The 26,875-nt window shown below is 41.8% G+C and overlaps 3 protein-coding genes across 6 annotated transcripts in view; 1 reads left to right on the forward strand and 2 right to left on the reverse strand.

Moving 5' to 3' along the window:
- The window catches only part of jph1a (junctophilin 1a), a 67,980-nt gene that overhangs the window by 22,897 nt on the left and 18,208 nt on the right, over positions 1 to 26,875 (forward strand). For 2 of the 4 annotated variants that reach the window (XM_085938776.1, XM_085938777.1), the window contains exon 1: positions 25,753 to 25,861. The exons of the other annotated variants lie outside the window; for them this stretch is intronic. The gene's annotated coding sequence lies outside the window, so the exon portion shown is untranslated. Of the gene's footprint in view, positions 1 to 25,752; positions 25,862 to 26,875 lie in introns of those variants that run through there. 4 annotated transcript variants of the gene reach the window in all.
- LOC147041670 (cysteine-rich secretory protein LCCL domain-containing 1-like) lies at positions 1,803 to 9,502 on the reverse strand. The gene is made up of 15 exons (XM_085938778.1): positions 9,372 to 9,502; positions 8,643 to 9,012; positions 5,615 to 5,733; positions 5,206 to 5,338; positions 5,026 to 5,141; positions 4,857 to 4,957; positions 4,615 to 4,782; positions 4,074 to 4,134; positions 3,931 to 3,997; positions 3,737 to 3,867; positions 3,614 to 3,657; positions 3,439 to 3,511; positions 3,297 to 3,372; positions 3,095 to 3,228; positions 1,803 to 2,600 (listed from the first exon to the last, which is right to left on the reverse strand). Exons 2-15 carry the CDS (start codon positions 8,925 to 8,927, stop codon positions 2,549 to 2,551), a joined length of 1,560 nt encoding a protein of 519 aa, XP_085794904.1. The 5' UTR covers positions 8,928 to 9,012; positions 9,372 to 9,502; the 3' UTR covers positions 1,803 to 2,548.
- pi15a (peptidase inhibitor 15a) lies at positions 12,386 to 16,006 on the reverse strand. Its single transcript, XM_085939416.1, has 6 exons — positions 15,920 to 16,006; positions 15,554 to 15,845; positions 14,918 to 15,036; positions 14,474 to 14,606; positions 14,291 to 14,406; positions 12,386 to 13,562 (listed from the first exon to the last, which is right to left on the reverse strand). Exons 2-6 carry the CDS (start codon positions 15,809 to 15,811, stop codon positions 13,427 to 13,429), a joined length of 762 nt encoding a protein of 253 aa, XP_085795542.1. The 5' UTR covers positions 15,812 to 15,845; positions 15,920 to 16,006; the 3' UTR covers positions 12,386 to 13,426.

Genomic DNA, 26,875 nt, shown 5'->3' on the forward strand with positions numbered 1-26,875 from the left:
GCAAGCCTAACTTCTCACAGAGGTGTTCCCTGAACGCATCACTACTATCTTATTCCCATCCAACCGCCGTGGTGCAGACATAGCACGTAAACAAACAAGAGAACCTTTCAAGCCAATTAAAGACAAATATATATAAGCCTCAGTATGCACAAAGTCCAAAGCACATCCAAAGTCTTTCTCCTTGGCTGCCTTTTACATAGTCCGCTGCCGTGCGCCTCGCTCGCACCACTCGAGCCCCAGACAGCAACGGCCCGTCTTTATTTTAGGCGACTCTCTTAAAAACGGGCTTGTCTTTCATCCCATCTGTCTCCCCCTCACTTCTAATAGGCCTGTGGTTGTGTCACTTTGAATCTAATGGCTCCCCGTCCATGCTCCAGACACGGCGTGATTATTCGAGGCGTGGCGCCATGAGTCAGCGATTCTCCACTAACAACTTGGGTGTTGCGTGTGTTTTATGGAGTTAAAGTGGTGGTAAATGACTGGAAAGAGAAAGTTGAGAAGGGCGGTGTTAATTTGGTGGACAAAGGGGGCAGTGCCCCACCGGATGCAGCAGTCGGTGCTGTTTTTTTTGTTGTTTTTTTTCCTGCTAATCATAGTTAAAGTCTGCTTTATTGTCAATTTCTTCACATGTCAAGACGCACAAAGAGATCGAAATTGCGTTTCCTACTATCCCACGGTGACAAGACCTATTACATATATGTATTTTATTGTATTGGTCCACCAACAAACAAAACATTTGTACTTCTGAAGATTAATTTTCAAATCCAAACAAAGCAAAACTTGTATTGGACAATAACTAGCTAATGTTTTATGCAGTAGCCCATCGTGGCTTTTTTTTTTTTGTCACATGGGAGGTCAAAAAAAAAAAATAGGTGGTGGGTTCAAGCGTCACTGGTTTTGTGTCGGCTTTTTCTTCACCTTTCTTCAGATGCCTGCAGCCCGGCCCCATCTTGTGCCACACTCTCGTGGGAATATTGACACTCCTCTGATATCTTGTGAAAGTATACACAGGCAACTGATCAATCCACTCAGTTTTTTTTCCTCTCCTGGATCTAATCCCCATTCCAAGCTCTTTATGAGAGTAAATTAACGTACGCTCACCACAGACACGCAACCTTTTTTTTTTTTTTTCTAAATACCTGCTTGTGTTGGCAAGAGTTAGTGCTGCAGGTGGTGGAAGTAGAAATTTGCGGGAAATTCCCGCATGCACACAAAAGCCATTTATGATTTAGCGGTTGTTCTCCGGAGGTAACTCAGACTGACAGCTCAAGTCACAAGCAATGGTAGTCCCCTGGACATCATCACACTGCCAGACATGAATATGGTGCAAGCCTATATGGATCGGTCAGTTCACTCCATTGCTCCCGAGAAACAAATGAGGATTGACTACAGTGCTGACGTACCTTGAAAAGGCTTTCTAAGCTTCACTTCCTCAAGGTTTGATGAATTATCCATGTGGATGCCTTTACGTGAGAAGTCCGTTGTCATAAAAAGCCACCAAGCTGATCACTTGGATGACTCCCAGAGGATAGTACATCTTATTGTATCCAGTGGCTTGGAGATAATGTGAAAGAACATATTGGCAATGAGTTCTTAGGGTCAGGTTCTCGCCAAGCTTCTCGAGGTCATATGCCTTAACACTTTTCGGCTTTATTTGCAAGCCACTTGTCACATAACTACATTCCAAATTGTGATGGAGAATATACAAACCAGAAAATATATTCATCATCAAAGTCAATAAATAATAAGAAAATGAAGAGTTGTAATATTTTATTGCAAAATTCCAATAACCTGAGGTAGGCAATATACTGCAAAGTGTTACATAATCAGTGTTACAGATTTGAAGGCAAAATAGCTTTTTGGATGGGCGGGGATAAAATATTCAGACAAAAATAATGTCAAACATGTTTCGGTTTTGAATAAAACAGTCTGAAGGTTGACTATAGTTCCTGCCAGCAGGACAAGTGCTTTTTAAAATATATATATATATATAAAGCAGCATTCTTTATACACCATACTGAAGAAATCAATAGCATGACCATATAAAAATAAAATGATTAAATTTCTTTCCCCTCATACATTTTTAACAAAATAGAATATCTGGCACAAACCTTTTTTTTTTTTTTAAAAGATCACCAGTAAAAATGTGCCGGACAAGTAAAATGATATAAGTGCCACTAAAATGATATATCATACATTTTTATTTAATTATATATTTGGTGAATTATTTCATAAAAAAATCAAATTAACCTACAGATAGTTGTTAAAAAAGGCACACAAAAAAATAAAACAAATTGCGCAAACTATTCATCCATTCATATCTTTTACACTTTAAAATAATTTCTGTAGCGGCTGTGTGCACACAGCTTCTCCTCATATATGTGTCAAGTGTTTGTTTACGTTGTCATGGCGACAACCTCCAACACCCTGCCAGTGTAGCAAAGGCATGAAAACATTTCAGGCTTTGATTAGCGCCTTATTCACAAGCCAGAGTGAGCTCTCCGTTTGGGCATGTCACATGTTATTGATGGCGGGCGGAGTCAGTCACTCAAATCACGGCGAATACCCGGAACGCCTTCCCGCCGGGAGGATTCTGAAGACTGGATGAAAAAGAGACAAAGGGAAGAATCAGCTTCCGGCATTTTACGTGGCCACCTAACGACGCTGAAACAGCACATATCCAAATTTTGCAATTTCCCTTCTTTGATAAACGAAGTGCTCCACTTTTTTTTCCCTCACCTCTACTGTAATTGCCAAGAAATGAATTATTCTAAGCAAGAAGGCATGCTTATCGCTCTCCCATAGGAACAACACGAGAAGTTATGAGCTGCCTGTATCTTGAAAAAGATTAAATTCACAAAGGCGAGAAAGAAAGTGCTCACTTTACCTGAGAGCGTTTAGTTTCCACCCCGATATGCAAACGACCCTTTCCGTCTCCGAGCAAGCCTTTTTAATTCAACTCAAGTCACGACATTGACGACTTTGCTAGCGCTACAATTTTTTGGGTGTTACGCTAAAACACCACCTAGCATAAATTAAACACTACCGCTTTTGTCCATAAGGCGCCGCCATACTCAACATAAACTTTAAACACCTTTCCGAGACGACGCCATTTTGGTTGGAGGCGATATAAAGTTTTCGCTTATCCGCCGGCATGACATCGACGTATCCGCCCGCGTTGTTCCTGATCACCCCGGCGTGGACGGCCGTGCGGCAAATACTGGATTTCTACGGAAACAAGACACGCCAATGATTCGGTTCTTTTATACTCCGGCGTGCATGATCAAAATACTCACATCAGAGTATATCCTAGTACCGATTACTCTGGATATGTGCGGGTTCTCCTCTAAACAGTTCCTTGGGCAGTATAACCTAGCAAGGGAACATATAAAACCTGTGAAATTCTTATGAATAGCAAAAAGATATGGCGGATCATACCTTGGGCAATGTTTTGAAGGCCTTTGGTAAGGACACAGTTGTGCCACCGTGGTTTCACATGTGATCGCTTTAACTGCAAAGCAACACGACAAAAATTGAGCAATAAGAAAGCATAGCATGTAAGTTAGTAGCGTAGTTGAAAGCATAGCTAGCAACATGTAAGCTAGTAGCATACCTGCTACTTTGAATACCGTGAATGAATTAGCACTCTGGTATTTCCTGTCCAGAAAAAGAAACATAACATGACATGAACTTTTTTTGTTTTTGTTACCAAGACAATTTGAATCGAAGGACTCACCCCAGTGACTGGACTCCGTTCTTGTTGGACTTAATGAAGAAGTCTTTTCTTCCCTGTCTCGTTACATCCATCCATCCTCCGTCATTATCGATGACACCGGCGTGTAGACCGGCCCGGCACACGCTGGATTGCTGTAGAAAAGAGAATGTTAACCAGTAGCTTGAAGACACCAAAGAATTGGATACTGGACTCACCATTTCGTAGTAAACTGTCCCAACTACTTTCCCCGTAGCATCTAAACATCCTGCGGGGCATTCATATCTATTTGGGGAAGGGTGTAAAAAAAAAAAAAAAGATGTCTCGACATGTACTTGGGCAGAAATAGTTTTATCCTTACCTATTACACGTAGTTCCTTTACACTGATCTCGAAGCTTGGTGTCACAAGTCATGAGCTGGGCTGCAAAAAAAAAAAAAAAGTATTTTCAGCATGCATATAAGAAGAAACAGGACTTAGTCTTGACAGTGTTTTCAGGAAATAGTCCTCTGTTGAGTGTGTGAGCCTCCTTTTGGACTGTCGAGAGGAAGCCACAGCAATTCTCTCTTTCAACCTTTTGGGCTGGCCTAAAGCAAACACAGGCATTCGGAAGAATCGAGCTAAAATAGTTACTCACTGTCGGGACGAGTCAAGAAGATGACGGATAAAAGGCTCCAGAACATTAAGGCTCTTTAGGATTAATTACAAGCATAACACTTCAGCTCAAGGCTTAATTTGTACTTGTAAGTCATTATTGCTGGCTCAGCACTAATCAAGCAGCCCTTTTGGTTTTGACCTCATTTCGTAACAATACTAAAAGCCACCTCCCAAGCGTTTTGTCTTTTTTTTTTTTTTTTCTTCAATGAAATAAAATACAGAATCAACAGTCAAATGGCAGCTTACACATCTGCTGTGTGTTGACCACTTCATTCTTTAGCGGGTTAACAACGGCGGGAGCGGGAACACCGGCAGTCTCGGGTTTTGAAACCCGGGATCGGATCCTCTGTGTAGCTTCTGGCTCGATAAAGTTATTTTCCTCAGTTTCCTCCGGAGGGAAGTGACTATCGTGACCTTTGAAGAAAACAAGAAATCATCAATACAGTAAACAATTCTCCTGACTGATATCGGGACACACACACACACACCTTTATAACAAAGGTTCTCCTTGCAGCCACCTCCATAGCTGGGAGGACAAGCGGAACAGGGCGCCCCGTGTTTGTAAGGTGCATGGCCCCACCAGTTCCCCCTATTTGGATCACAGAAACCATTTGAAATTCCTTGCCAGAATTAAAAAAAAAAACTTTAACAACTTACTTTGGAGAATAGTTGCACACAAGGTAAACAGCCTTGGCCCAAATCTGTCCCCACACGTTCATGTTGTAGCACAAGTTGACCGCGCAACCAATGCGACTGCTGGTGGCCCACACTAACTGGAAATAAAAAGTGGATTTAATCTTCAAAAAAAAATCAATATATATTTTTTTTTAGCTCTACCTGTGTGTAATGTGTGCAAACGGGACCGGAACATCGGAATGGGCAGTAAGGGTTACACTCCTGGGGGTAAGGGAAAGAGAAGTCTTTCACTTCATCATACCAGGCTTGAACGTGGAAGGTGGGGGGGCGATACCTGCAGGGAATCAGAGCGGATGACATTTAATATTACAATTGTCATATTCAATGGTGGTTATTTATATTTAATGCTGATTTTTCCCTTGTAGTGTCTTTTGACACAAAACGGTCATGGAATTTTTTTTTTTTTTGCTTCACCACACATCCTCCCTATCTAATTAAAACCCGCCGGTCTGTTTTTCTATTAGATACCATCACATGCAGATTAATTTATTCCTTGACTGCTTTGATTGTATATTGATGACATTTTTTTTGGGGGGGGGGGGGGATTTACCTCCCCCAGTGGGCGCCCAGATTCTGTCCAATCTGTGGCAGCAAACTTGCGGGACCGTGCTCCCACAGACACGTCTCGGCCCACTCCTCCGCCGTACGCTCCAGTTCGGTATCCCATTCCTGAACGAGATAGGCCGGATCACATGAGATGTAAAAAAAAAAATTCATTAATATGTTGGACTTATTCATTTACAACTCAGCTGCCTTGTCTCTCATAATATGCACAAAAAAATACATTTAGGTAATACCCACCATATGTTTGTGGTTAAGATTTGAGTTTGAAAATTGGAAATTCAACTCTGCGGTGACTCCTGTTGTAATTTGTTCTTTTTTCTGGGAATGTTAAAAGTCCACCCCCCCCCCACGCACACACAAATGCTGACCTATATACCCGAGCATGCAAAATGTTACACTCACGCCAGATGTTGAACATTTTCTCTGAAGGACACCATATGCCAGATTTTAATGACACACCTTCACTCTCACCTTCAGTCTCTTAACTCGTTTCTGGAAGAGTCAATTGGGTTTTTTTAACGTCTGTGTGTGCGTGAGAGTTGAAATTGGGAACCTAAGAGGCCATGTCTTTACATTTCATACATGGGGCCATGGAATGTTCAAACTAATCTCATCCAAGACTCTCCTACAACTTTTAACACCTGCTCCTGATCCTGGCATTTTATAGCGTCGGCGTTTTGAAACACTGACGTATAGCTCTGCGCTATCTCTGACAGTTATGAAGATCATTTGTCCATCAAAATGGCCTTGGCTGCAAACTCGTGCCAGTGTTGTTTATTTCACCTAACACGTGATTTGCAGCACCCATCTGGTCACATTCCAAAAATGTTTTACTTCCTTTACGCATTTGGGTTTCCTGTTCCGTAATTAATTGTGCATGTCCAGTTCAAACTATTGCGAAACGTGACGTAGCTATTTACTTGGTGTTGGGACATTGTGATTGACTAGGAATGGTGTTACTGTGAGAATGTAATGTGAAAATGTTGAGTTTGTTAGGGGTTGAACTTTTTAGGTTATCAAGTGGAATCTTTTTTTTTTTTTTCCCCTCCCCGTGTTGTATAATGACAGAATGGGAAAGAAGCCACGGGGGCAAGGGAGAGCGGGAAGGGGAGGGGGGGAGGAAATGTGTGTGTATGAATTGATGTAGAGACTCAGAGGTGATGGCCACAAATGGTCAGCCGGGTTTGAAACCAGAACTGATGGATGGACGGACAGATGGATGTATGTGTGTTTGTGTGTGAGAGATGTTTGTCTTTGCATCTGCATGCATGGGCCGTGTTAGCTGGTAGAGTAAAGTGGAGCCACGTGAAGTCTTCCAGAAGAGTGGCGCTGTGAGCTTTTCTGAGAGGTGACAGCATTCCAACAACACAGACCAAAAAAGGAAATCAGATTCTTCATGTTGGCAGAATTTGCCCCCCTCCCTTTTTTTTTTTTTTTTAAAGAAACTCTACAGGGACCTATTTTTGCTTAGGCATCTGAAATTAAAAAAAAAACTTTGAAATAACTTTCATCCACCATTGCACCAAGACAAAAAAAACCCCACACAAAATGATATATATGATATAATTGTATGATATAACATCAAATTCTTTCATTCTTGAGCTCTACTGACAAAACACTGCAGAAAGTGGTTTGATTTTCTTCCTTCCCCCAATCTGATTATTTTTTTGAACATTTCCCTCACCTCACTTGATTATTCAGCCTTTCTCATCTGCCGTTGAAATCTTTGAAAGCCTCTCTCCTTCCAATTCCTCAAATCTCTGTATATCATCTTTCGACCTGTTTCTGTTTACCTATTCTTTGCCAACTCATCCTCCAACCTCACGTCCTCTTGTTGCTCTCCTCCCCATAATTCACCCCTGGGTGCCCCCCCCCCCCCCCTTGAATGTTGAGAAGAAGAAAAAAAAAATGGCAAAGAAAAGAAAAAAAAAAAAACGGCTAACTGTAACAGGAGACAGTAGAAAAGAGCCATGCACTGCTAGCTGCTGGCTCAGCATTTCTCCACGAGTGTTCTTCAACAAGAGGCCCACCAAGACCCAATTCATTCACACACACACACACACACACACACACACACACACACACACACACACACACACACACACACGCAGGAACACGCAGGAACACACACACACAATCCTCAAATCCAAACTCTCAATTATACAATTACATAGTCCAGCAATTGCCCCCAGCAGGAACTGTTTATTTTCCCTTCACCGTGGAATAATACTGCCTTTTGTTCCGTAGATCTTTAAGTGAGACATAAAAAAAAAAAATTACTTTCTGGACGATGGATTGATTTTTAACGGGCCCCGATTCCGTTGGTGGCGGTCGGGCGGCAGCTACACGTGTAGCGTGTTTGTAAGCGTTCCAGATGGCCGTGTGTGTGTGTGTTCGGTGGGGGTGAGCCAGCTGCTAAAACAAGCCGAGGTGAAAAGTGATATTACAGGTTGTGCATGAGTACACACACACACACACACACACACACACACACACACACACACACACACACACACACACACACACGCAGGTATACCTGGTCACATGGGGACCAAGGGACTATAGTCAAACATGTGTGATAGTAAAATTATGCATTTATTGGCATGATGGTGGATTTTTTTTTCTCCTCCTCTGAAAAACACCAAAAGTCACGTTCTTTCTTCTCAAGTTCAGATTGGGGTCACTTATGCCACTTTTCCACTGTTAAGGCTCGGTTCAATGGGGAGTTTTTGATTTTCCACTTCAGAACAGAACATTACGTTGCGTTCTTCCGACAATGGAGAGAAGATTGAGGGTGGTAGGAAAGTGGTGACTGTGGAGAATAATAGTGTAGCATGTGGTAGTAGTGTGTAAGGACTGAGTCTAGGCGTCAAAGCACTACTTGTGTCTAAATGAAGCCTCTCAAATCACTCCCGCAGTGTTCCCTGGCAGCAAAGCACTACTTTTATTGCCTTGGACTCACTACAAAACAGTGACGAAGGTACTTTTTTGCGGAATGCTTAATTGGCACTCACCATGTACTCCATGTTGGAGGCTTGCGGGTACACCTGACCTCGGAGCTTGTTGTGCAGGTCCAGTATGAGCTGGGCGTCACTGTCAGCGATGGCCCTCCTCCCCCTCTGTTTGGCCTCCCACCACTCGCCATCCTCGTCCAAGTACTTGTCCAGAATCTGCTGCCAGCCTGTGGAGTTGTGTGGCATCGCCATGGAAACGGCCCTCTGGGCGAGCGATAGCAGCAGGAGGAGAAGTGGCGGCAGCCGGGACACACCCCTTGGTCGGTTTGATGACACGCGTGTCATTTTTTTTTTTAATCTCAGTCTTAAAAAGGTGGGATGGATGTGGTGTTAGGATGGAGATACACTCGTCAGCATTGGATTCGGTGACCTAGCAAGAAAAAGAAAAAAAAGAACAATTTGCATTAATAGTATCTGACATCCTCTGAAATGTCGAACATTTTATTTCCAGCATCATATAAAAGTCCTTTAAATGGGACCATCCGTCCTTTGCTCTGATTAATATAATTGGATTACATGCTAACATTGTTTTTTTGTTTTTTTTTATGCTAGCATTGTATTCAATGCTGCACTTTTTACTGTGAGAGAAGTTGAGCCAAGTCCTTCAAGGTTGCATGCTGTTTTCAGAGATTGTCATGAGTCAAAGCAAAACATCAGCAATCACGAGCATGCACAAGGAGCAAAGCGGCCGCTTTGCACAAAAATGGAGTTTTTCCCATTCCAATTTACCTTCAAATGGATCCAATTGAAGTCCACTGAATGAAAGCCTGGCAACAAATAAAAGTTTGCAGCAGCTAGTTCTAAATCCACCTTCAAACGTGGAATGATGTGGAGAGCTCAAAGTGACTCTGAAATTTGCTTGTCCTTTTCGGGAGTTTGCACTTTTGAGTCTTCCAGGTTTTTTGCACCAAAGCCTCCACAAGCATCGCTTACCAACATTTTATCCTGCGCTCAGCAGCTCTCCGACATGCTGCTGCCTCTGGCCACGCCCCCTCCAGCCCTCTGCCAAAATGACCAGAGCACTATTTGCTTTCCCTTCAATTTATCCTATATTAGCATTCATTTCTGACAGAAACGTGCAACATTTTGTAGTTGAATTATTATTTTATTTAAAAAATATTTATATCTTCATTGATTTTTAATGTATTTTTTACCCTTTATTATTTTGTTCATTTATTTCGTGTGTTGTTCACTGGCTGACTTGGATGCATTCAGTTTGAAAGAACATGTTTAGTTTTATTGCTTTGTATCCTCCGAGTGACTTGACTTTGTCGAGAAATGTTAATCCGAACCAGAGCTTTGCCGTCTCGATGGGGCAAGGCGCTGAGAGTGGTCCATTTTCTCCTAAATGTTCACAGGTGACCTCTCTCGGGGGGGGGGGGGGGGGCGATTTAAACACAAACCAGCTCTCTGTTAATTCCAAAGGCCCAACCTGTCGTCAGCCTGCCCCCCTCCCTCCCTCCCTTCAAGAGCGAATTCCAGTAACATTATGGAAACAGGCACATTTTGTCTTTTGTCATGTGGAACCTTTTGTCAATTCCACCGAGATGCATCATTAGCTCAACTGAGCAGATCATCTTTAATCTCATGCATGCAGCCATTGTTAAATCCCCCACAATACCTCCCTCCTCTTTTGAACCTCACGAACCCTGCAGAAAGAATCGTCCGTGCCAGACACAACAACTTCAACAGCACTTTTATTTGGCCCGCCTTATCTGCTCCAGCATCTGCTCTGTAAATAATGCTTTGGGTTGGACTGAGGTCAGAGCTCTTTGGAACAGCATTGAGGTGAGCGTGAGAGAAAAAGGACATCAAGGTCATCTTCCAGATGAGACAGTAACAGCAAGGGGTGGTTATCACAGATTCAGACAGTCTGGCTTAGTTGCCTCTGCCCCCTTGTGGTGAGAATATGTAATTGCATAGTCCAACGCAGAGAGTCAAGGGATAATCTCAGAAGCATTTATTCATTATCTTATTTGGACAATCTTTGTCCTCACAAATCACCAAACTCGTAAAGTGTGGAGCGCATAACGGGTTTTGATAGAAAAATTCGTAGTAGGTACATTATACCAGTAGAGAGCGCTGTTGGCCACTCAGTATATCAAACTGCGTAGACCTCAGAGCATCGCTAGGTGTCACTGTTTCTCAAAACATACGTGTTTTAAATTGCAAAAGCGAGACTGAAGCGTTAATTTGTATTTTTTTCAATGAACTTGTTGACCAAATTGGAAAAAAAAAAAAAGCAGGACGGAAGCATGGCAAAGTAAGGCCTGGAGTTTTCATCTCGAAACATTTACTTGTATATGTGCGTCACTTGCCCACACTTTCCTGAAAGTTAGGGCGGTATGTCATAACCAAACAAGGTTGATGGACAAAAATAGACACCTGAGACCCTTGCAAGTGATTTGTGGAGGTGAAGAATTTTCATTTTTTAACGCTAGTCAGGGGCATCCTTCTTTAAAAGAAGCACGAGTGCAAAAAAAAAAAAAAGGTGCCCCCACTGTTGGCTGCACTGCTCGGAGAGATTTACAGTCGTAAAAGGGCCTTAACGTGGTTGTGCCAACATTGGAGGAGGTTCCCAAAACATGCTCCAAGTGGCTGACATCAGGCTCTGGGAAGCACATATGTCAACACCATCATGCGAATGCACGCACATTGGGACATAAAGTACGGAACATGCGATTGCTTTCTGTGTAGCACGTCGAGTAGAAAAAGGTCAACGTTATGACTCCGTGCAAATTGAGTGGCCTGTGCTTGTACAGCTGTAAAAAAAAAAGAATAATCTGTTGTAAGTGTGCCCATTGAATCCTGATTATGCCTACATGACCAAGCCATCCATCTTTTGTTTGGCTCCAAACACACAGGAGCTTTCCAACGCAAACGAGGCGATTCCTCGAAATCTTCCAGTTTGCTCGATTCCAGGCATTGTTCAAATGCAGGAAATGGATTCAATCCTTCATATGATGCAAAGTTTTGCTGCATCAACCCATAATGGTTGTGTATTACATTTCCATCTGTCTTTTGTCCACCTGGGCTCACACGTGTTCATCTAATGAATCAAACATTTGGCCCAGTTTGTTTGTTTGTTTGATAGTCTGCAGACATCAGGGCCAAGTTTTAGACGGACCCAGACACATACCTTGCGGTCCCAAACGGGGCAGATGAAGAAAGGCGGAAAAAAAAAAAAAAAAAAGCAGAAACATCTGCAAAAAACATTCAATCATCTTTACACATTGAAACAAGGCCATTATTATTTTCCTTGTCATTGTCTTCATGTGTACTTAAAATGATGATGCGTTCAAGATATATATATATTTTTTTCTTGCTTTGTGTGCCTGGAGGTGACAGACATTGTTTTTTTTTTTTTTTGCGGCTTCTTACATTCCAGTCTGCTTCCCTTCCTCGCTCTGCTTTGAGCGTAAAGCTTACACTGGACAAACTCAGACAAGAGGCTTCGTAGAATCCTGGCCGGGTTTCCCCAATGTAATGAGGTCATATTTGAACACAAACAGTGGAGCAGCACATGTAGATAGATAATTTAACTTTAATCTTGAAACTTGTTTTTTTTTTTAAGCACATTTTTTTTCCAGCATGTTAGCATTGAGTTGTCCATGAGTGTGAATTGTTGCGTACCAAGCCTCAAGTGGCCTTTTATTTTATTTCCCTTTCTACTGTTATCAACACACATTTAAACCAATTTTAAAACCATTTTATTAACAATTTCAAAGCAAGAGAGCAGTTCATTACATAAACAGCCTGTAGTCAGTGCGGAACGTTTCCTGTTTTGTTATAGTCACAGCAATGCCCCCTTTGTTTTTGAGTTGATCAGTTATGCCACAAATGTGTTCTTTACATTTGGAAAAAAAAATATTGTACTAGTGCTTCATAGCTAACGAACTGCATACTGTTGCTTCGCTATATATACAATCCTTTCATAAAACAATACAAAAAAAAATGAATACCATTTAAATATTTCCCAATATAAAAATGAATAACTTACACATTAATTGTATTTTAAGGATAATCAAGATAACATGATTATGTACACATAAAAAAAAAAAAAAATTGATATTTTGGACATTTACAAACAATGAAGGTGCACTTTAGTGTTTTGCTCCAAAACTGCTTCACAAAGACAACAGTGGATCTTTCCAATATCAAAACAAAATGGATATTAAATATTCCAATATACAGTACAACACATACAATTATTATCAAACAGATAAAGGGTCCAATATGTTGTGCTTGAGAAACATTGTTTCTAAACATTACAATGAAAAGTAATCTGGAAATTCCTGCACTGGGAGATACATTTGAACTTGGAAGTGCACTTTTGCCAATTCCTCACCAGCCCAAAATAGACGACGGAGGATGACACGGGTGGTGTTGCCACCACACTGGCGTTTGAAGTTACATTCCGACAAAAGCAAGAGCACACAACACAAAGGTGTGATGCAGCACCATAGCGAGCGCACATGAGCAGCTATCATCATGTTGGGGTCTAGAATGCTACATTGTTCAAAAAGACATAGCACCGCATGTAAATGTGTGTGTTTTAAGGACCCATCTTCATATAAATTACAAAAAATAAATCCAGGCAGGTACCAAAAAAAAAAAAAAATCTTGTAAAGCCAAACTAATTTACAGTTCATGTACACATTGTTAAAATTGTCTGCTGCCTTCAATTGCGTCTGTGTCTTTAAATAAGTCCTATATACAAAATAGACTGGTCCATGTGCAAATCCTTCCGCCTTTCGATGAGAATAATGTCTCTGTGGCCTTGTTTATTTGAACCAGTGCAGGTAGTTTGTCTTCAGAGCAGGGAAACACATGTTGTTGCTGCACGAACCGCCGTAGCTTGGGGGGCAGGCGGAACAGGGGACCCCGACTTTGTAGGGAGCCTCTCCAATCCAGTTGCCCCTAAAAGACACAACAGTGTGAATAGACCCTCAAAAATAAAGTGAAATGCAGAAATTGCGATTTTTTTATATTTTTTTTTGGGGTGTTTTTTTTTTAAATTCAGTTCGTTTGGATTAGTTAGCTAGCTAGCTAGTTAGCTAGCTACAAACTATTTACAGTATCCATCAAAGTGTTTTTTTGCTCGATTTATTTTTGCCATTTTAGGGCAAATCGAGATCTTAAGTACTGTTGTGAACACAATAAATTAAAAAAAACGGTCTTTTGTGTTCAGAATACGTAATCTCCCGGCTATAAATCCACATTATCGCAGTTGGATACTTTTGTATATAAAACAGTCAAATTGCAGCTGAGGCTAAGGCAGATTTAAGTGATGAATAGAGCTAATCCGTAATAAAAACTAGGTCATGTTCACTCTCGCATGTCAAACAGATAGATCATCATTGCGTATCTCTCAAACCAACACGATTAAATAACCTCACCCATAAATCCAAATTGGCTTTCATTCTTGGAATTCCCCCACCTCCCTTTCAATTTTTTTTTTCTTCTGACAAACTTTTACTTGTAGCTGTTCACAGACTTGTATCGAGGTGATCCGAATCCCCCCACCCCACCCACACGGCGACACGGGTGGCATTTCACAGGTCGGCACCGAGCGGCCCGACTCTAATCCCGTCAGGTTAACAAGTTCATTGGTATAAGCGGTATGTAGCAACATGAGAGCGACTTACTTTGGCGAGTAATTGCAGACTAAATACGTCGCCCGTTTCCACACGGAACCCCAAACGTTCATATTGTGGCACGTGTGAATGGCACAGCCCACTTTGTTGGACGTGGCCCAAACCATCTATAAAACAGACAGAGTAAAAAATCATTTAAGGTTCTTCATGTTCTTCTTCTTGTTCTTCTCCTACCTGGGTATAATGGGTGCACATGGGGCCGTAGCATCTGAGGGGGCAGCGGGGGTTGCAATCACGGGGGTAAGGAAAGGAGTAATCTTTGACCTCGTCGTACCACGGCTTCACCAACTGAAGGATGGAGCGATACCTGTGAGGAGAAGATCATCACAATCTCACACTTGGGTATCAAACATTGGCCTTGGTGAGTGACCTTGCATGAGGAAAGTCAAGACTGGCCATATGGGTCAAGCTTGAAAACTTGTGTTTATTTGAGGGGGGGGGGGGGGGGGGGGGTCACGCGAGCATTCCCTCAGCAGCCACCGGGGTCACCATTCAAGGGCGAGAAAAGGAAAAAGGGGGGGGGGGGGGCGTGCAAAGCAACGACCGTGACCGCACGGCAGCATCATCCATGCAGCAGATGTCGCTCGGGGAGGGTGAAAGGGTTCAGAGTTCACCTACCGTCCCGTTCTGACGGAGAGGTTCTGACCCAGAAACCTGAGGAGATGAGACGGGCCGTGGTCCCACATGCAGACGTGGGCCCAGCTCTCAGCTGACTTGGCCAAAGTATCATCCCACACCTGGACACACACACGCACGCAAGTCAGGTCAAATCAAAACACAAGATCCGCGCCGTTCAGCACTCGGATGTGAGATAAGGCATCCATCAAAACGGTTGCATAAGAGAAGTTATCCGACTGGCAGCCGTTGCGCAACTGCCAGAGATCTTTTTCTCTTTCCCAGTGCTGAAGGGAAATTGGCCACTTTGCCAATGATGACTTTATAATGAAGATGACAACAAGCACTTTTTTTTAGAGGAAGAAACCATATTTGATGGAGAAAAAAAAGATCAATTTTTAATTGTTCAAAATGTTTAGAATACTGATAACTATAAATTATATAGAAAAATATCCTTACATTTTTTTAAATTTAGGATCAAACAAAATGGTATTGAATAAATTATTTGAATCGAATATGATTTATTGTCATCATAGCATCAAATATTAATTATTATACAATACAACAACCCATTTGACTTTTTTTGTTTTAAATATGTTAGTGACACTCATCCTAAAAAATCCATCCTCTCCGACTCACCATGTATTCCATGTTGGACGCCGGGGGGAACACCTTGCCCCTCACTTTGTTATGGTAATCAAGAATAGCCACCATGTCGGTCTGACTAATATAACGCTTCCTCCTGCTTTTAGAAGAAGAACCTCCGTCCGTCCCGGTGTGTATGTTGCTGAAATTGGCCGCGCGTAAATCGGAGGAGGGCGCAGCCGTGACTGTCAGTGCACTTGCTCCATAATACACGCACAGTAAGATGAACGCAAGGAAATGAGCAAGCTGCATGTTTGCTTTTGCAATAGATATCCTTCACTTGGATCTGCAATGAAAGGAAATCAAATATTGACTGAGCTGGTCATTCAATTGGAGTCGTGCAAGAAATAATTGGCTTACCTTTCTCGTGCAGAAATGAGAGGAAAGGGAAGAGCTAAAGTTGTCCTTGCACGAAGTTTGGGAAGCTTTGCAAACTATAAGAAGTCTTTGGGAGGAGATGGTCTCAGCGGGTTTATATATACTCTAGCCAGTGGACGATGCAGGAAGTGCACGAGGAAGGAGCGGACCAGCCCCCCCCCCCCCCCCCCCCCCCCCCCTCTCTCTCCTCCTCCTCCTCACGGTCACCTGAAATGCAGCATCATCCGACTTTAACCATCAAATGAGACGTATGATAATTACATTTATTTATTTATTTATTTATTTTATTTTATTTTATTTTATTTTATTTGCATTGCACCAGAAGGTCAGAGGTAGCTCTTAAATACAAAGTTCACCTTTTTTTCCCCTTTAAAATCAATATTTAAAAAAAAAAAAATGCATAGAAATAGAATATATATGTATGGATACAAAATGAATGCTGTTAATTTTTCTCAGTTCTAGTTTATTCCCATAAAAAGCTAGGTGTATTTGTTTTTAATGTTATATGGATTGTGCAGATGTCATTTTCCTAAAATGGATGGAGGAACTTGTATTGTATTGTACTTTTTGACGAGTGTTTAGTAGCTGACACTTGTTCGTAGTGCGGCTAAAGCTGGGTGGGTTTTCCAGGGCAAGATGCCGAGAGCGAGGAATAACACTCGTGTCGGTCATCATTTTCATTGGCAGCTGCTAAACGCATTAAAGCAACGTGACGCAGGAAGAAATTTCCTGCTCGACCCCCACCCCCTCCCTCCAGCTCCTTTTTTTTTTTTTTTTTTCTCCTCCTCTGCTCTCTTTCCCTCCATAATTCTGTTCGGGTAAGAATGATGAACTTTTCAGGTGCAGAAATATTACTCCATACAGTTGTGTCTCAAGCTCCTACTTGCCACACTGTTGGACTTCCTTAGGTCAGAGTATTGATTACATTTGAGCTTCTGTCTTCAATGCTCATAACAGATTTGTATTTTCGAGATTATGACTTTGTGCACTCCACTGATCGTAATTCACAACCAATTCAAAAACAATAACAACCCTGCTCTGATGCTATTTTCGATTCATCGTATTGTTCATCCTTTACAACTAATGACATAATACCACAGCAAGTTGATTCGGAATGACAGCCGAGCCAAGATATAACTTGGTTCAAAGGTCACCGGCGTCTTTGTGGGTCGCCAAATTATTAGAGACACTTCACATGCAGTATTGTTAAATGAATACGTCATCAATACTTAACATCCTTTTTATAGAGGAGTCTCCATCTGTATTTTGATTACACTGCATTATTGCATCTGCAAAGTATTTGGAGTAATACTCACACATGTTATCAATATTTTCATCCACTGACCGCAATCTGATCTCTATTATAACTCGTGTTATTAGATTAATGTAATGTGTGTTTTAGACAACACACAAAAGAAATGAATGGAAATTCAAGATACACACACACATCTTTTTCACGTGCCGCCTTTTCAAGGCCCCAGATGATGTTCCTCCCTTTCCAATTGCTGGCCCACGCATCAAGTGAACCCAATGACTTAGGCTTATGATCATATTGTCCGCAGGATGATTAAGGCATATACAGCTTTGTTTTGGGAAACTTTTTTTTTTTTTTCCCTCCCATGCATCTGTTCTTCCCGTTATGAAAGCCTCTCAACGTCCAGTTTTGATGGCGAAACGCTAAAGTGATGTAAATCCCACTAATACCCGCGGAAAGGAAAATGTGGCTCACGATTGACAGTTGAATTCAAGTAACCACTGTAAATCTCGTCAGTCGGCTATTCCAGCGGTAATCAAAGCGTGCATATTTGGCAAAAAAAAAAAAAAACCTGTGCCCTCCACCCACAGTTATTGCTACTTTGCTGGCATCAACAGCAGCACATGGGAAAGCCACAAGGGCTCTGCATGTGGATACAAAATACAACAAATGTGACTCAATAGTATTTTAATGTGCTTTTTTTCTTCCCTCTTTTAATGGAATACGGTTCATTTTGGAGAGGTGGTTGGGTTGAATGTCTTCATGAGTTGATTTTTCTTGGCGATGGGGCAAAAATGACATGTCATGAGTAATTTACATTGGCGGCAAGCCCGCTCGCTTAACTTGAAGCTGCCTTCCACCTATAATGAGTCTGTAGAACATCACATTACTTATAGATAATGCTTTATTGGCTCTCTCGAGGTTTTGTTGACTACAAAGTTTCAACTTTATCCAATACGTTTCGGAGAGAGCCTTTGCTCCACCCTTGTCCAAAGAGAAATAAGCAGAGTCGATTAATTCAATAAATCGGATCAAAGAGCGTCCTCGTTGGGTTTCGCTTGGATTCTAAATTAAATTCCTGCTCTGTTTTCACTGCATACACGGCAGTGATTATACAATATCGATGATATGTTTTCCCATGCTGTCGACAATGCCAGGTGCTGAACAGTACAGAATCATCACCCTGTATAACCCCCCCACTGGCGGAGCTAGTTGGGGGGGACAGCAAGGGCACTGCCCCCCTAAAAAAAAAAAAAAAAAAGAAAAGAAAGCTCAAAGCTCCCAGGTGTCGCAATTTTTTTTTCAATATTTCTACACATCCCTTGTAGGGAATATATGGCAAGTCTTTATCAGCATTTTAAAATGTTTAACATTTATTTCACTAAGCAGGCTAAATGTGTTGAAAGGGAGTAACAATAGTATCAGTTGTGTTATTGTACGTGGTTTTCTGGCAGGTAGCTCCTTGATATGGCCCTAATAGGCTCTCAGCGGACATAAAATAATCCCACGTAATAATTTGCTAACGGTGAATGGGTACACTTCTCCGGATGTCACCGCTGCACTCTGAACGCATTTTCTGCGAGTCGGAGCCTTCCTCCGTGATTCCTGCGCCTCGCGAAAGCTCTTTCTAAGTGCCAACTAAGCAAGGATCAAATCTTCTTACGTCCACTTAGGCAACAATGACTGGAGTTTTTTTCCTTTCACCTTGTGATAATGTCCACACGTTTAAGGCGTCATTGGAAAAAAGTCTTCAGTAGTCCCAACTGTGGAGTGATTGCTTGTCCAGATTTTTAATTTTTTGTGTTTTGCAAAACAGACATATATAAAAACTCCATCATGGTTGTTTAAGTTTTGGCATCCTGCTCCTCAGTCTCAGGTGATAGTTTTTGGTACCTGCCGTCATAAAGGTATGCCATAAAACATCTCGGCTCTAACTTTAGCTTCACACCGTTTTTTTTTTGTTTGTAATGTTTGTCTGTCTCACTCGCAAGTGACATCTGAACTCTGAGAAATGCCTGTGTTTGACCACAAGCTCGCCTCAGTACCATCTTACAAGGCCGGAGCATCAAAGATGGCTGTAAATGTCTTATAGATGGGTGAATGTGTGGAGGGGGTGAGTAAAGGAATGTAACATGTCAAAAATAGAAACCCAAGCTAAGCGCCATTTTTCTGAAGATACAAACTCGCCCACCCATCCCTTACTCGCAAATTTGACATGAGGCATAGTATAAATCTGCACATGGGCGAGCTAGACTAGTATTTATGCAGACCTGAGCATGAAGGGCACTTTGCGCCGTTGTGGGTGTGAACACAGCCGATTTGTTTCAACACCAATCACGGCGGATCATTTACATGAAAGCTACACTAAAAGTCCTTGATATGATTGGCATGAGTACTGTGGCAGGTCCAGGCACGAAAAGTAGTTCTACAAGCAGACCTCCATGGGTCAATAATATAAAGTTGGCTAGGGAGATCCACATTTTTTTTTCCAGTTTAGAGTTAATGCCTATGAAAGAGCAATCCTCGCATTTCCATTCGTACAGGCTGTCTTTGCTATGACATCAACGGGCCTGTTTTTTTTGGCCACGTCTTATCAGAACCATTCAAGCCTTATTGGGCTCTATGTTGTCTGCAAGTGATGGATTTAAAGTTACAATGAAGCACAAGTCCCCGCGGATTGCTGGAAGTTACAATTTGGCCAGCATGTCTTCGTCATTCCCGCCAGTGGATTTTGCGTTTCCCAGCTCCTCCAAAGTGCGTCACACATGACTGGCCAAAGATTCGGATTTTGTTCAATAACAATCAGTTAGTGGGCCTGAACCAACTTGGTTTTTTTAGCTCGATGACCCGAAGCACATTGTTACCATCAACAAATTTGGCTTTTATGAGTAAAGATCGCTTTGTTTATGTTCTAGAAAGGATTTTTTTTTTTTTTTTTTTGGTGGGTCTGGAACCCGCTGCAGCAGGTGGCATCGCCTGTAAGAATTTACAAGCAAGTTTCTTCTGGTTCAATGCAAACATACCGAGTTTTATGACGCAAATAAGAAAGAGGCCATGTTCCATCCTGAGCTTTAATTCCACGATCACGCAAGGGAGGAAATAGTTGTTTTCAAATGAAATTATTGCAAGAGGATGTTTATGCACGAAAACATTTACTCCATTGCAATTTATTCCTCATATTTATGTGGTTGTGTTTATCTTTCTTAAATGTAAAGGACTGAAAGCAAAACATCAGCATCAAGTTGAACCGGGCCAATAACGAGCACCATTCAAAACATGACATCACTCCAGGAATGTTTTGTAATCCCATCCTGCCAAATCTTTCCCCATAGTAAACCTTCTACTTGTGTCAATAAAACTTTGACCCCATGGCCTAAATAAGTGCTCATCCCATTGACTTTATAGTTTTTTGTTTTGTCTATTTCTTACTTGTTCTTACTTTTTTTTTTTTAATAATATAAATAATATAAATAATGTAAATAAATATAATGTAATATAAATAAATAATAATAATAAATATACAGTAATCCCTCCTACTTCGCGGCTTCAACTATCGCGGCTTCGCTGTATCGCGGGTTTTCAAAAATGCGTAAATTAATTATTTTATCGCAGAAATTTCATCATTTCACGAGGTTTCGCGGCCACTTGAGTTTCTTCATTTTCCTTTAATAATGATAGCTTACGTTTAAAAGTCGTTTTCTTGTTTTGAAATGAATAAATTAAAGAGTCAGTACAGTATACTTTATCGTCACATGTGACTTCAGGGCGTTCTCTCCACCGGCGGTGGCCTTCATCTGGACATAGCGATACACTGTTAGTCTCGTCGCTAAGGCATGAATGCGGAGCGCACAGTCCATTGATATGAAAGTCCCCTAGCAGCGAGCTGGTTGATGTCAGCGATAAAAATAGAATGTCCTGTTTTAGAAAGCAGTTTAAGTGTTCTGAAGTGTTAAAATTATGGCTCATACTTCAAAAAAATCTAGTTTCTATTTCGCGGAAATTCCCATTTCGCGGGTGGGTCTGGAACGTAACCCCCGCGAAGTAGGAGGGATTACTGTAGATATTTATTCAGTTATTTTTAAATTTCACTTCAACTAAACATAAAATGTCTCTTAATCGTTAACATACACAATTGTTTAGAGTTGAAACAGAGCATATAAACTAACCTTGGGCAACGAGCCACATGCTGCGTCACCAATTTGGAAGACAAAGTTGTTGCCATCGAATGACATGGAGCAGGCAATTCCACGGCAATGACGTTTACAGCGCGTTAACATCTATTTCCTCAGTATGTCGTTGCCGTGTGCTACTTTTGATTTGACATGCTTCTGACTTTGATCTTATTGCCCATCCATATTTCCCTGTGAATGGAGATTTCAGCTGTAGACACGTCTGCGACCCTCGTCCGCAAACAAATGAACTTTGTATCATGGACAGACAGATGATTGTGAAATTGAAAACCCCAAAAATCTGAGAAAAAGAAAAAAAAAAATAGTGCCTTGAAAGTAGTCTCGGTCATATCCTGCATCTGCAAAACGACAGCTGTTCTAAAGCTCCTACAAGCCAAATTGTAGCTCCAAAAAGTTTCTTCTGATCTCTTTTCCCAAAACTGACAGAACTCGCTTGTTATCAACCCAGGAAATTTGTCTGTCTTACTAGACTGGGGGGGGGGGTGGCAAAACAAATGGTAGCAGCTGCTCAGTGCACACGTATGGCATCATTCTTTAAAGCCATGCGCATTTCCCGTCCTCGTAAGCGCATATGAAAAAAGTGCTGCAGAAAGATGGCGGCACATGGTTGGAATTAGCAGCGGGCATTTTCTCGTCTTACTGTCTGTTTTTGTTAGCTCGGAGCAAATGAGCCAGGGAAATGTTAAACTGGGGCCACAAAAGGAATGATCTTTTACTATCTGGGATCATCTGAAAAAACAGTCAAAATCTGCCATGCTACAATTTTGACCTCCGTCACCATATGATTCGATGTGTTTAGCTTTTTATGAGTCATGGAAATTCTGTGGAAGTTAACTTGAACAGTTCTAACCATCAGCAAATTCTGATCAGGCATCATTTTTATTTTATTTTTAATCAATATTTTGTCAACAAATTGGTACGTTTCTCATTCGAGGCTTAAAGGACTGGTGCCGGAGTGCCACAAGGGTCTACCCGTGAACCTTTCCCGATTGTGATCCTTCCACTTTATATCCTCATATTTGATCTCTTTTTAAAAAGTGATTGTGTGTTCTTGGGGCATCTGTGGCATCACAAAATGTTGCTATCTTCAATGTGCTGTTTCGGTTGGCCTGCTCTGATCGTTTGGTCTTTTTGTTCTACGTGACTTTCCCCTTGTAACCCCTCCAGCAAGCCAAGATGATGCAATCTCTTTTCTTACTGATTCCAGAAGCAATAAGACAAACACAAGTATGTTTAATGACAGGTGCATTTCTTACTTTTAGGACATTGCTTATTGCGTACATGATTTTGAAAGCAGTCAACTCCAATTCCCTCATGCTATCTGTCTGTTCTTATTATGGGATGGACCACGGTTCAGCATCCTCTCTTTCACCTCTGACCCACAGAGTCAAGAGAGCGATTCCAGATGGGGTCAATCTGTGCTGATGCAGCATCATCACCAAAAATTTCTGCCAGTCAGTCCCAGTATAAAAGGCTCTGTTCTCTTAAATTGTTTATTTTTTTTAATTATTTATTTTCACATTGACTTGTGTGGTCTATGTTGATTTGATATCAAGCATCATTAGTGATGATGAGACAATCAGATAGGTGCTCTTTGTGTTTGCAGTTAGCACGATAGCTAGCCGGTGGTTAGCTAGCATTCCACGGCAGCAGTTGTGCGTGTGTGTGTGTGTGTGTGTGTGTGTCTGTGTGTGTGTGTGTGTGTGTGTGTGTGTGTGTGTGTGTGTGTGTGTGTGTGTGTGTGTGTGTGCGTGTATATAAATAAATAATTGAGCACTTATTTCCCAGGGCCAAGTTGACGCTTGATGCCAAATGCTACACGCATTAACGTTGATCTCTCAAACACGCTGCAAAGTTTGGATAGACACCAAAGTGTATAGACACAACTCCAGTGGACATGAATATCTCAACTTGGCATTCAAACGCATCCAAGTTGCATCTAAGTGGCAAATCCAAGAGCTAGCACGTTCTACTTTAGCCGCCGATTCACTTCACTTCCATTCCAACTGTTCACCACGAGTAGATTCTCCAAATAATTCCTACGTGTCCAGGTAAATCTGGATGTGATTATCTCAAACAGCCAACTTGAAATATCGTCGTTGTTTCACACCATATATTCAGTATTCGCTAACCTGTGAATTTATGGTTCATAAATCAAAAACATAAGCATGAAATTGAGCAGAAATCCTAAATTCTCACTTAACAGCACTTAAAGCCAATCCAGCACAAGGTTGTGGCTCCAGTTCTTCTCAGCATGTGCGGTGTCAATATGATGACCCGTGTCATCAAGAACAGGCTAAGGAAACACATTCCTGCGAGGAAACCATACGTAGAGGGAAAAGCAGTGGGTGGCGTAAAAAGTGACGTAAAAGAACAGGGCCTCGATTCCCTTCTTTTCTGTCTTTGCTCTCCTTCGTTACAATATCAGCATTCAGTCATTGGAAGCTGTGATGATTTAAAAAAGCTTTCCATTTGTTTTTGTTTGCTCAGCACAAGATTAGCTCTTTACGTCCGTTTCGGAGAAAGCGCTCGTACGTCATCCGCGTGGAAGCACGTCTCGCTTTCGGTGTTCTTTTTCATTTTCCTGCGTCATATTTAGTGTTCAAGCTTTGCATCATCGGGACAGCTTTGGGATATTTTGGTTGATGCGGAACAGATGCATCAGAAGCTGATGATTTTTTTTTTTTTTTTTTGTAGTTGGAGATTGAAAAACATTTCACACCAGCCGAAATGAGTTCTTGCTCTTAAATTTTCCTTCTAGTGACATTTGAGGTCGAGCTTGACAGAAATTCAAACTACGCTTGTATTTGCACAGTAATGCTTCATTTTTGATTATATGAAATGGGAATAAAATTATCCATCATAATACATCAACCGCCCCAAAATCCAAATACTGCTCACCCACAAGTGAGGCCAAATAAAGCCAAACAAATTTAATGACTTGACACACAATCCTTCCTCTTACCTCATTTGACCTGTTGGTTATTCACTTTTGCTTCTCTCAATAAGAGGAGACAAAAATAATATACTTTTCCAGTGCTTTCGGATTTTTATTTTAGCTTACGTGAATTAATGATTGGATTTAGTTGGCTTTGGTGACTTGCTACCTGGAACTGGGCGGCGTAAACGAAGGAGGCAGAAAGAAAAATGATGGATGGCTCGACTATTTGTCTTTGTTCACATTTGACCTTAATCCTGTTTCTTTTAAGGACTGGGCAAGTTCAGCCCCTCAAGGATGACACACTTTTCTCACACAGCTTCATTCACGTTATTAACCGCAAAGATCTCACGGGATTTCTCCTCAGGCGTTCGTATCCACGGAGAAAATATTTAGCTTTGCTGCCGTGCAACATGTTCGGAGAAGTCTGACTCACGAGGGACCCAAACACAGCGGGTACAGTTTTGGACTTTGGGAGTTGTTCCATATCGGTGCAAGTGTTTGTTAGTACAGTGCTGCCATCCAAAAATGGAGCCCTCACACCAAACCTCCAAAAGCATAAAGCTCCCAATGTGGCCTTCTCACCTTCAATACCATGGCGGGAAAACACGCCGAGTTCATTTGACTGACTGCCGCTATAGCTTGAAAAAAAAAAAAAAAACCACAACTTTGATTCCTTATCAACTCACCGATAATACCGCCGAGTTGTCACTTCGCGATAACTCAATGATGACGAATGAACGAGAGCAAATTCATCTTCCCTCCGCCACTTTGCTATGCTAACTGATGTATGAACTGTCAAATACTGTACACCAACACCAGTTGTGTGTAACTAACCGTAACTTGTAGATGTTTGGCCTCAATTCATTTTTCCCGCCTCTCTTAAGAAACGTTTTCGTTGTGTTTTTAACTGAACAATGCTTGCTCGAGGGTCGTACGGATGACCGGATGGTTGGCTCTGAGGAACAAGTGTTTCTCATTATGCTGACTATTATACTTGGCAATGAGGCGGCGCAATCTTGCCAATGTCAAAATCTGCTTCCCAGTGCCTGCTTGGACTACCATATATAGTTTCACCTGTTAGCCTGCTCACATAATCCAGTCACGCTCTCTGTTTTTATGAGTTGAGTTGTACCCTGGGAGCTAAATAAAGGCGGGGCATATCGATAAGAACCAATCACAGCCATGAGAAGATGGTGAAAATTAATTAGCGCCATGAATTCATCGGACCTTGTGTGACTTGGCCGCGACGTGATTTGTAACGCAACAGGTTGAGTCGGCGCTCTGTTTATGTTAGGGCCAGGTTAAATATTTGAGGAGCACATGTGGGGATGAATGGTGGCACAGGATTTCATCACAAAGCTGTGAGGGGCGAGCCGGCGGGGGGTCATTTTAACAGTAGTGTCAACACGGTGAGCTCCCACCTCTGTCGACTCAGCAAACAGCACATGGCAGACGTTCTGAAGAGGGCCCGGTGGGTTTTTCTCAGAAGAACTTTTCGACGTTGCCAAACGAGCTACGGACGAGGCCTCTCATCTACGGTGAGATTACGTAATGAAACTGTAGACGCGTACCGTTTCTTTGTTGCCAAGACTTTTTAACCCGGAGCTGAAGTGTCCAAGCCGACACTCGGGCCCACTCATTTCTGAGCTTGCGGGGTTGAGTCCAACGTGTACCATCAAGCGGGTTTGGCTGTCAGCTACTGCTGTGTGGGTTTGTGTTTGCCCAGCCTGCCCGTCTGTGGACATCCAACAAAGCTCACACCACTCCTCTAACCATTCGCCTCGTAGTCCACAAACAAACACTTGCTATTCAGCAAGAACTTTTTTTTTTTTATTATTATTCTGCTGTTCCTTGACACGTGATCGGGTTTTATTGCATCGAGATTCTCTTTTTAGTGGCTCGACTTGATTACTCTTCCCTCAGCAATTCACTTTTAAGTCATGCAATTTCTTTAGGTGTTCCTCAAGGCTCTATCCTCTGCACCCAATTTGTTCATTATCTTCTGCTTCCCTTTCTGCCTTATTTTCATAAATCCAATTCCACTGCAATACCAGCTTGCTAGATGTGGCTGATTTATTGTTATAATCTTACCGTGACATCATCACCATATCATTTTTCAATGATATCTGGAGCAGAGTTTCAAAAGCCTGTTCATCTTCGTACTTGATCTCCTTTAAAAATCCACTGTTTGTTACCATAGCATCAGCAGATTGTAATTGTCTATGATTAATAGTTTCGAATAGCCTGTCTTTTGTCAACTCGGTCTCCAAGTTGTATGTTGAGGTCAAGTTTTGCCCTTGACCTTCTACTTTACGGTACGTCCATTGTCCCACCCCTTCAACTCCATCCTGTGTTTGGTCTGCCGGGTGGTTGAGTGCAAGCTATGTTAACCAAACACACACACACACACAGATTCCCGGCACACAAACTCAACACGAATATATTCGATAAAATACATCCAAAGTAAAAGTTTCACAGTGTTACGCATCAGATGATTGTTAAGGATATAAATGTAAAAGTATTCTACATCGAGATTTATGAAGGCATTAGAG

The sequence above is a fragment of the Syngnathus leptorhynchus genome, chromosome 19, assembly GCF_054491065.1.
Source record: "Syngnathus leptorhynchus isolate UIUO chromosome 19, UIUO_Slep, whole genome shotgun sequence".
NCBI classification, from domain to species: Eukaryota; Metazoa; Chordata; class Actinopteri; order Syngnathiformes; family Syngnathidae; genus Syngnathus; species Syngnathus leptorhynchus.

Bases quoted from the DNA above. Each gene is read 5' to 3' on its own strand.
- pi15a (XM_085939416.1), bottom strand. From the start codon at position 15,811: ATGCAGCTTGCTCATTTCCTTGCGTTCATCTTACTGTGCGTGTATTAT. The intron at 15,037-15,553 runs GTGAGTCGGAGA...GTGTGTGTCCAG, and splicing joins CGTCCAACATGGAATACATG to GTGTGGGATGATACTTTGGC. The intron at 13,563-14,290 runs GTAAGTCGCTCT...TGTGTCTTTTAG, and splicing joins GTCTGCAATTACTCGCCAAA to GGGCAACTGGATTGGAGAGG.
- LOC147041670 (XM_085938778.1), bottom strand. From the start codon at position 8,927: ATGACACGCGTGTCATCAAACCGACCAAGGGGTGTGTCCCGGCTGCCG. The intron at 5,734-8,642 runs GTGAGTGCCAAT...TATCTCGTTCAG, and splicing joins CCTCCAACATGGAGTACATG to GAATGGGATACCGAACTGGA. The intron at 5,339-5,614 runs GTAAATCCCCCC...GATTCCCTGCAG, and splicing joins CTGGGCGCCCACTGGGGGAG to GTATCGCCCCCCCACCTTCC.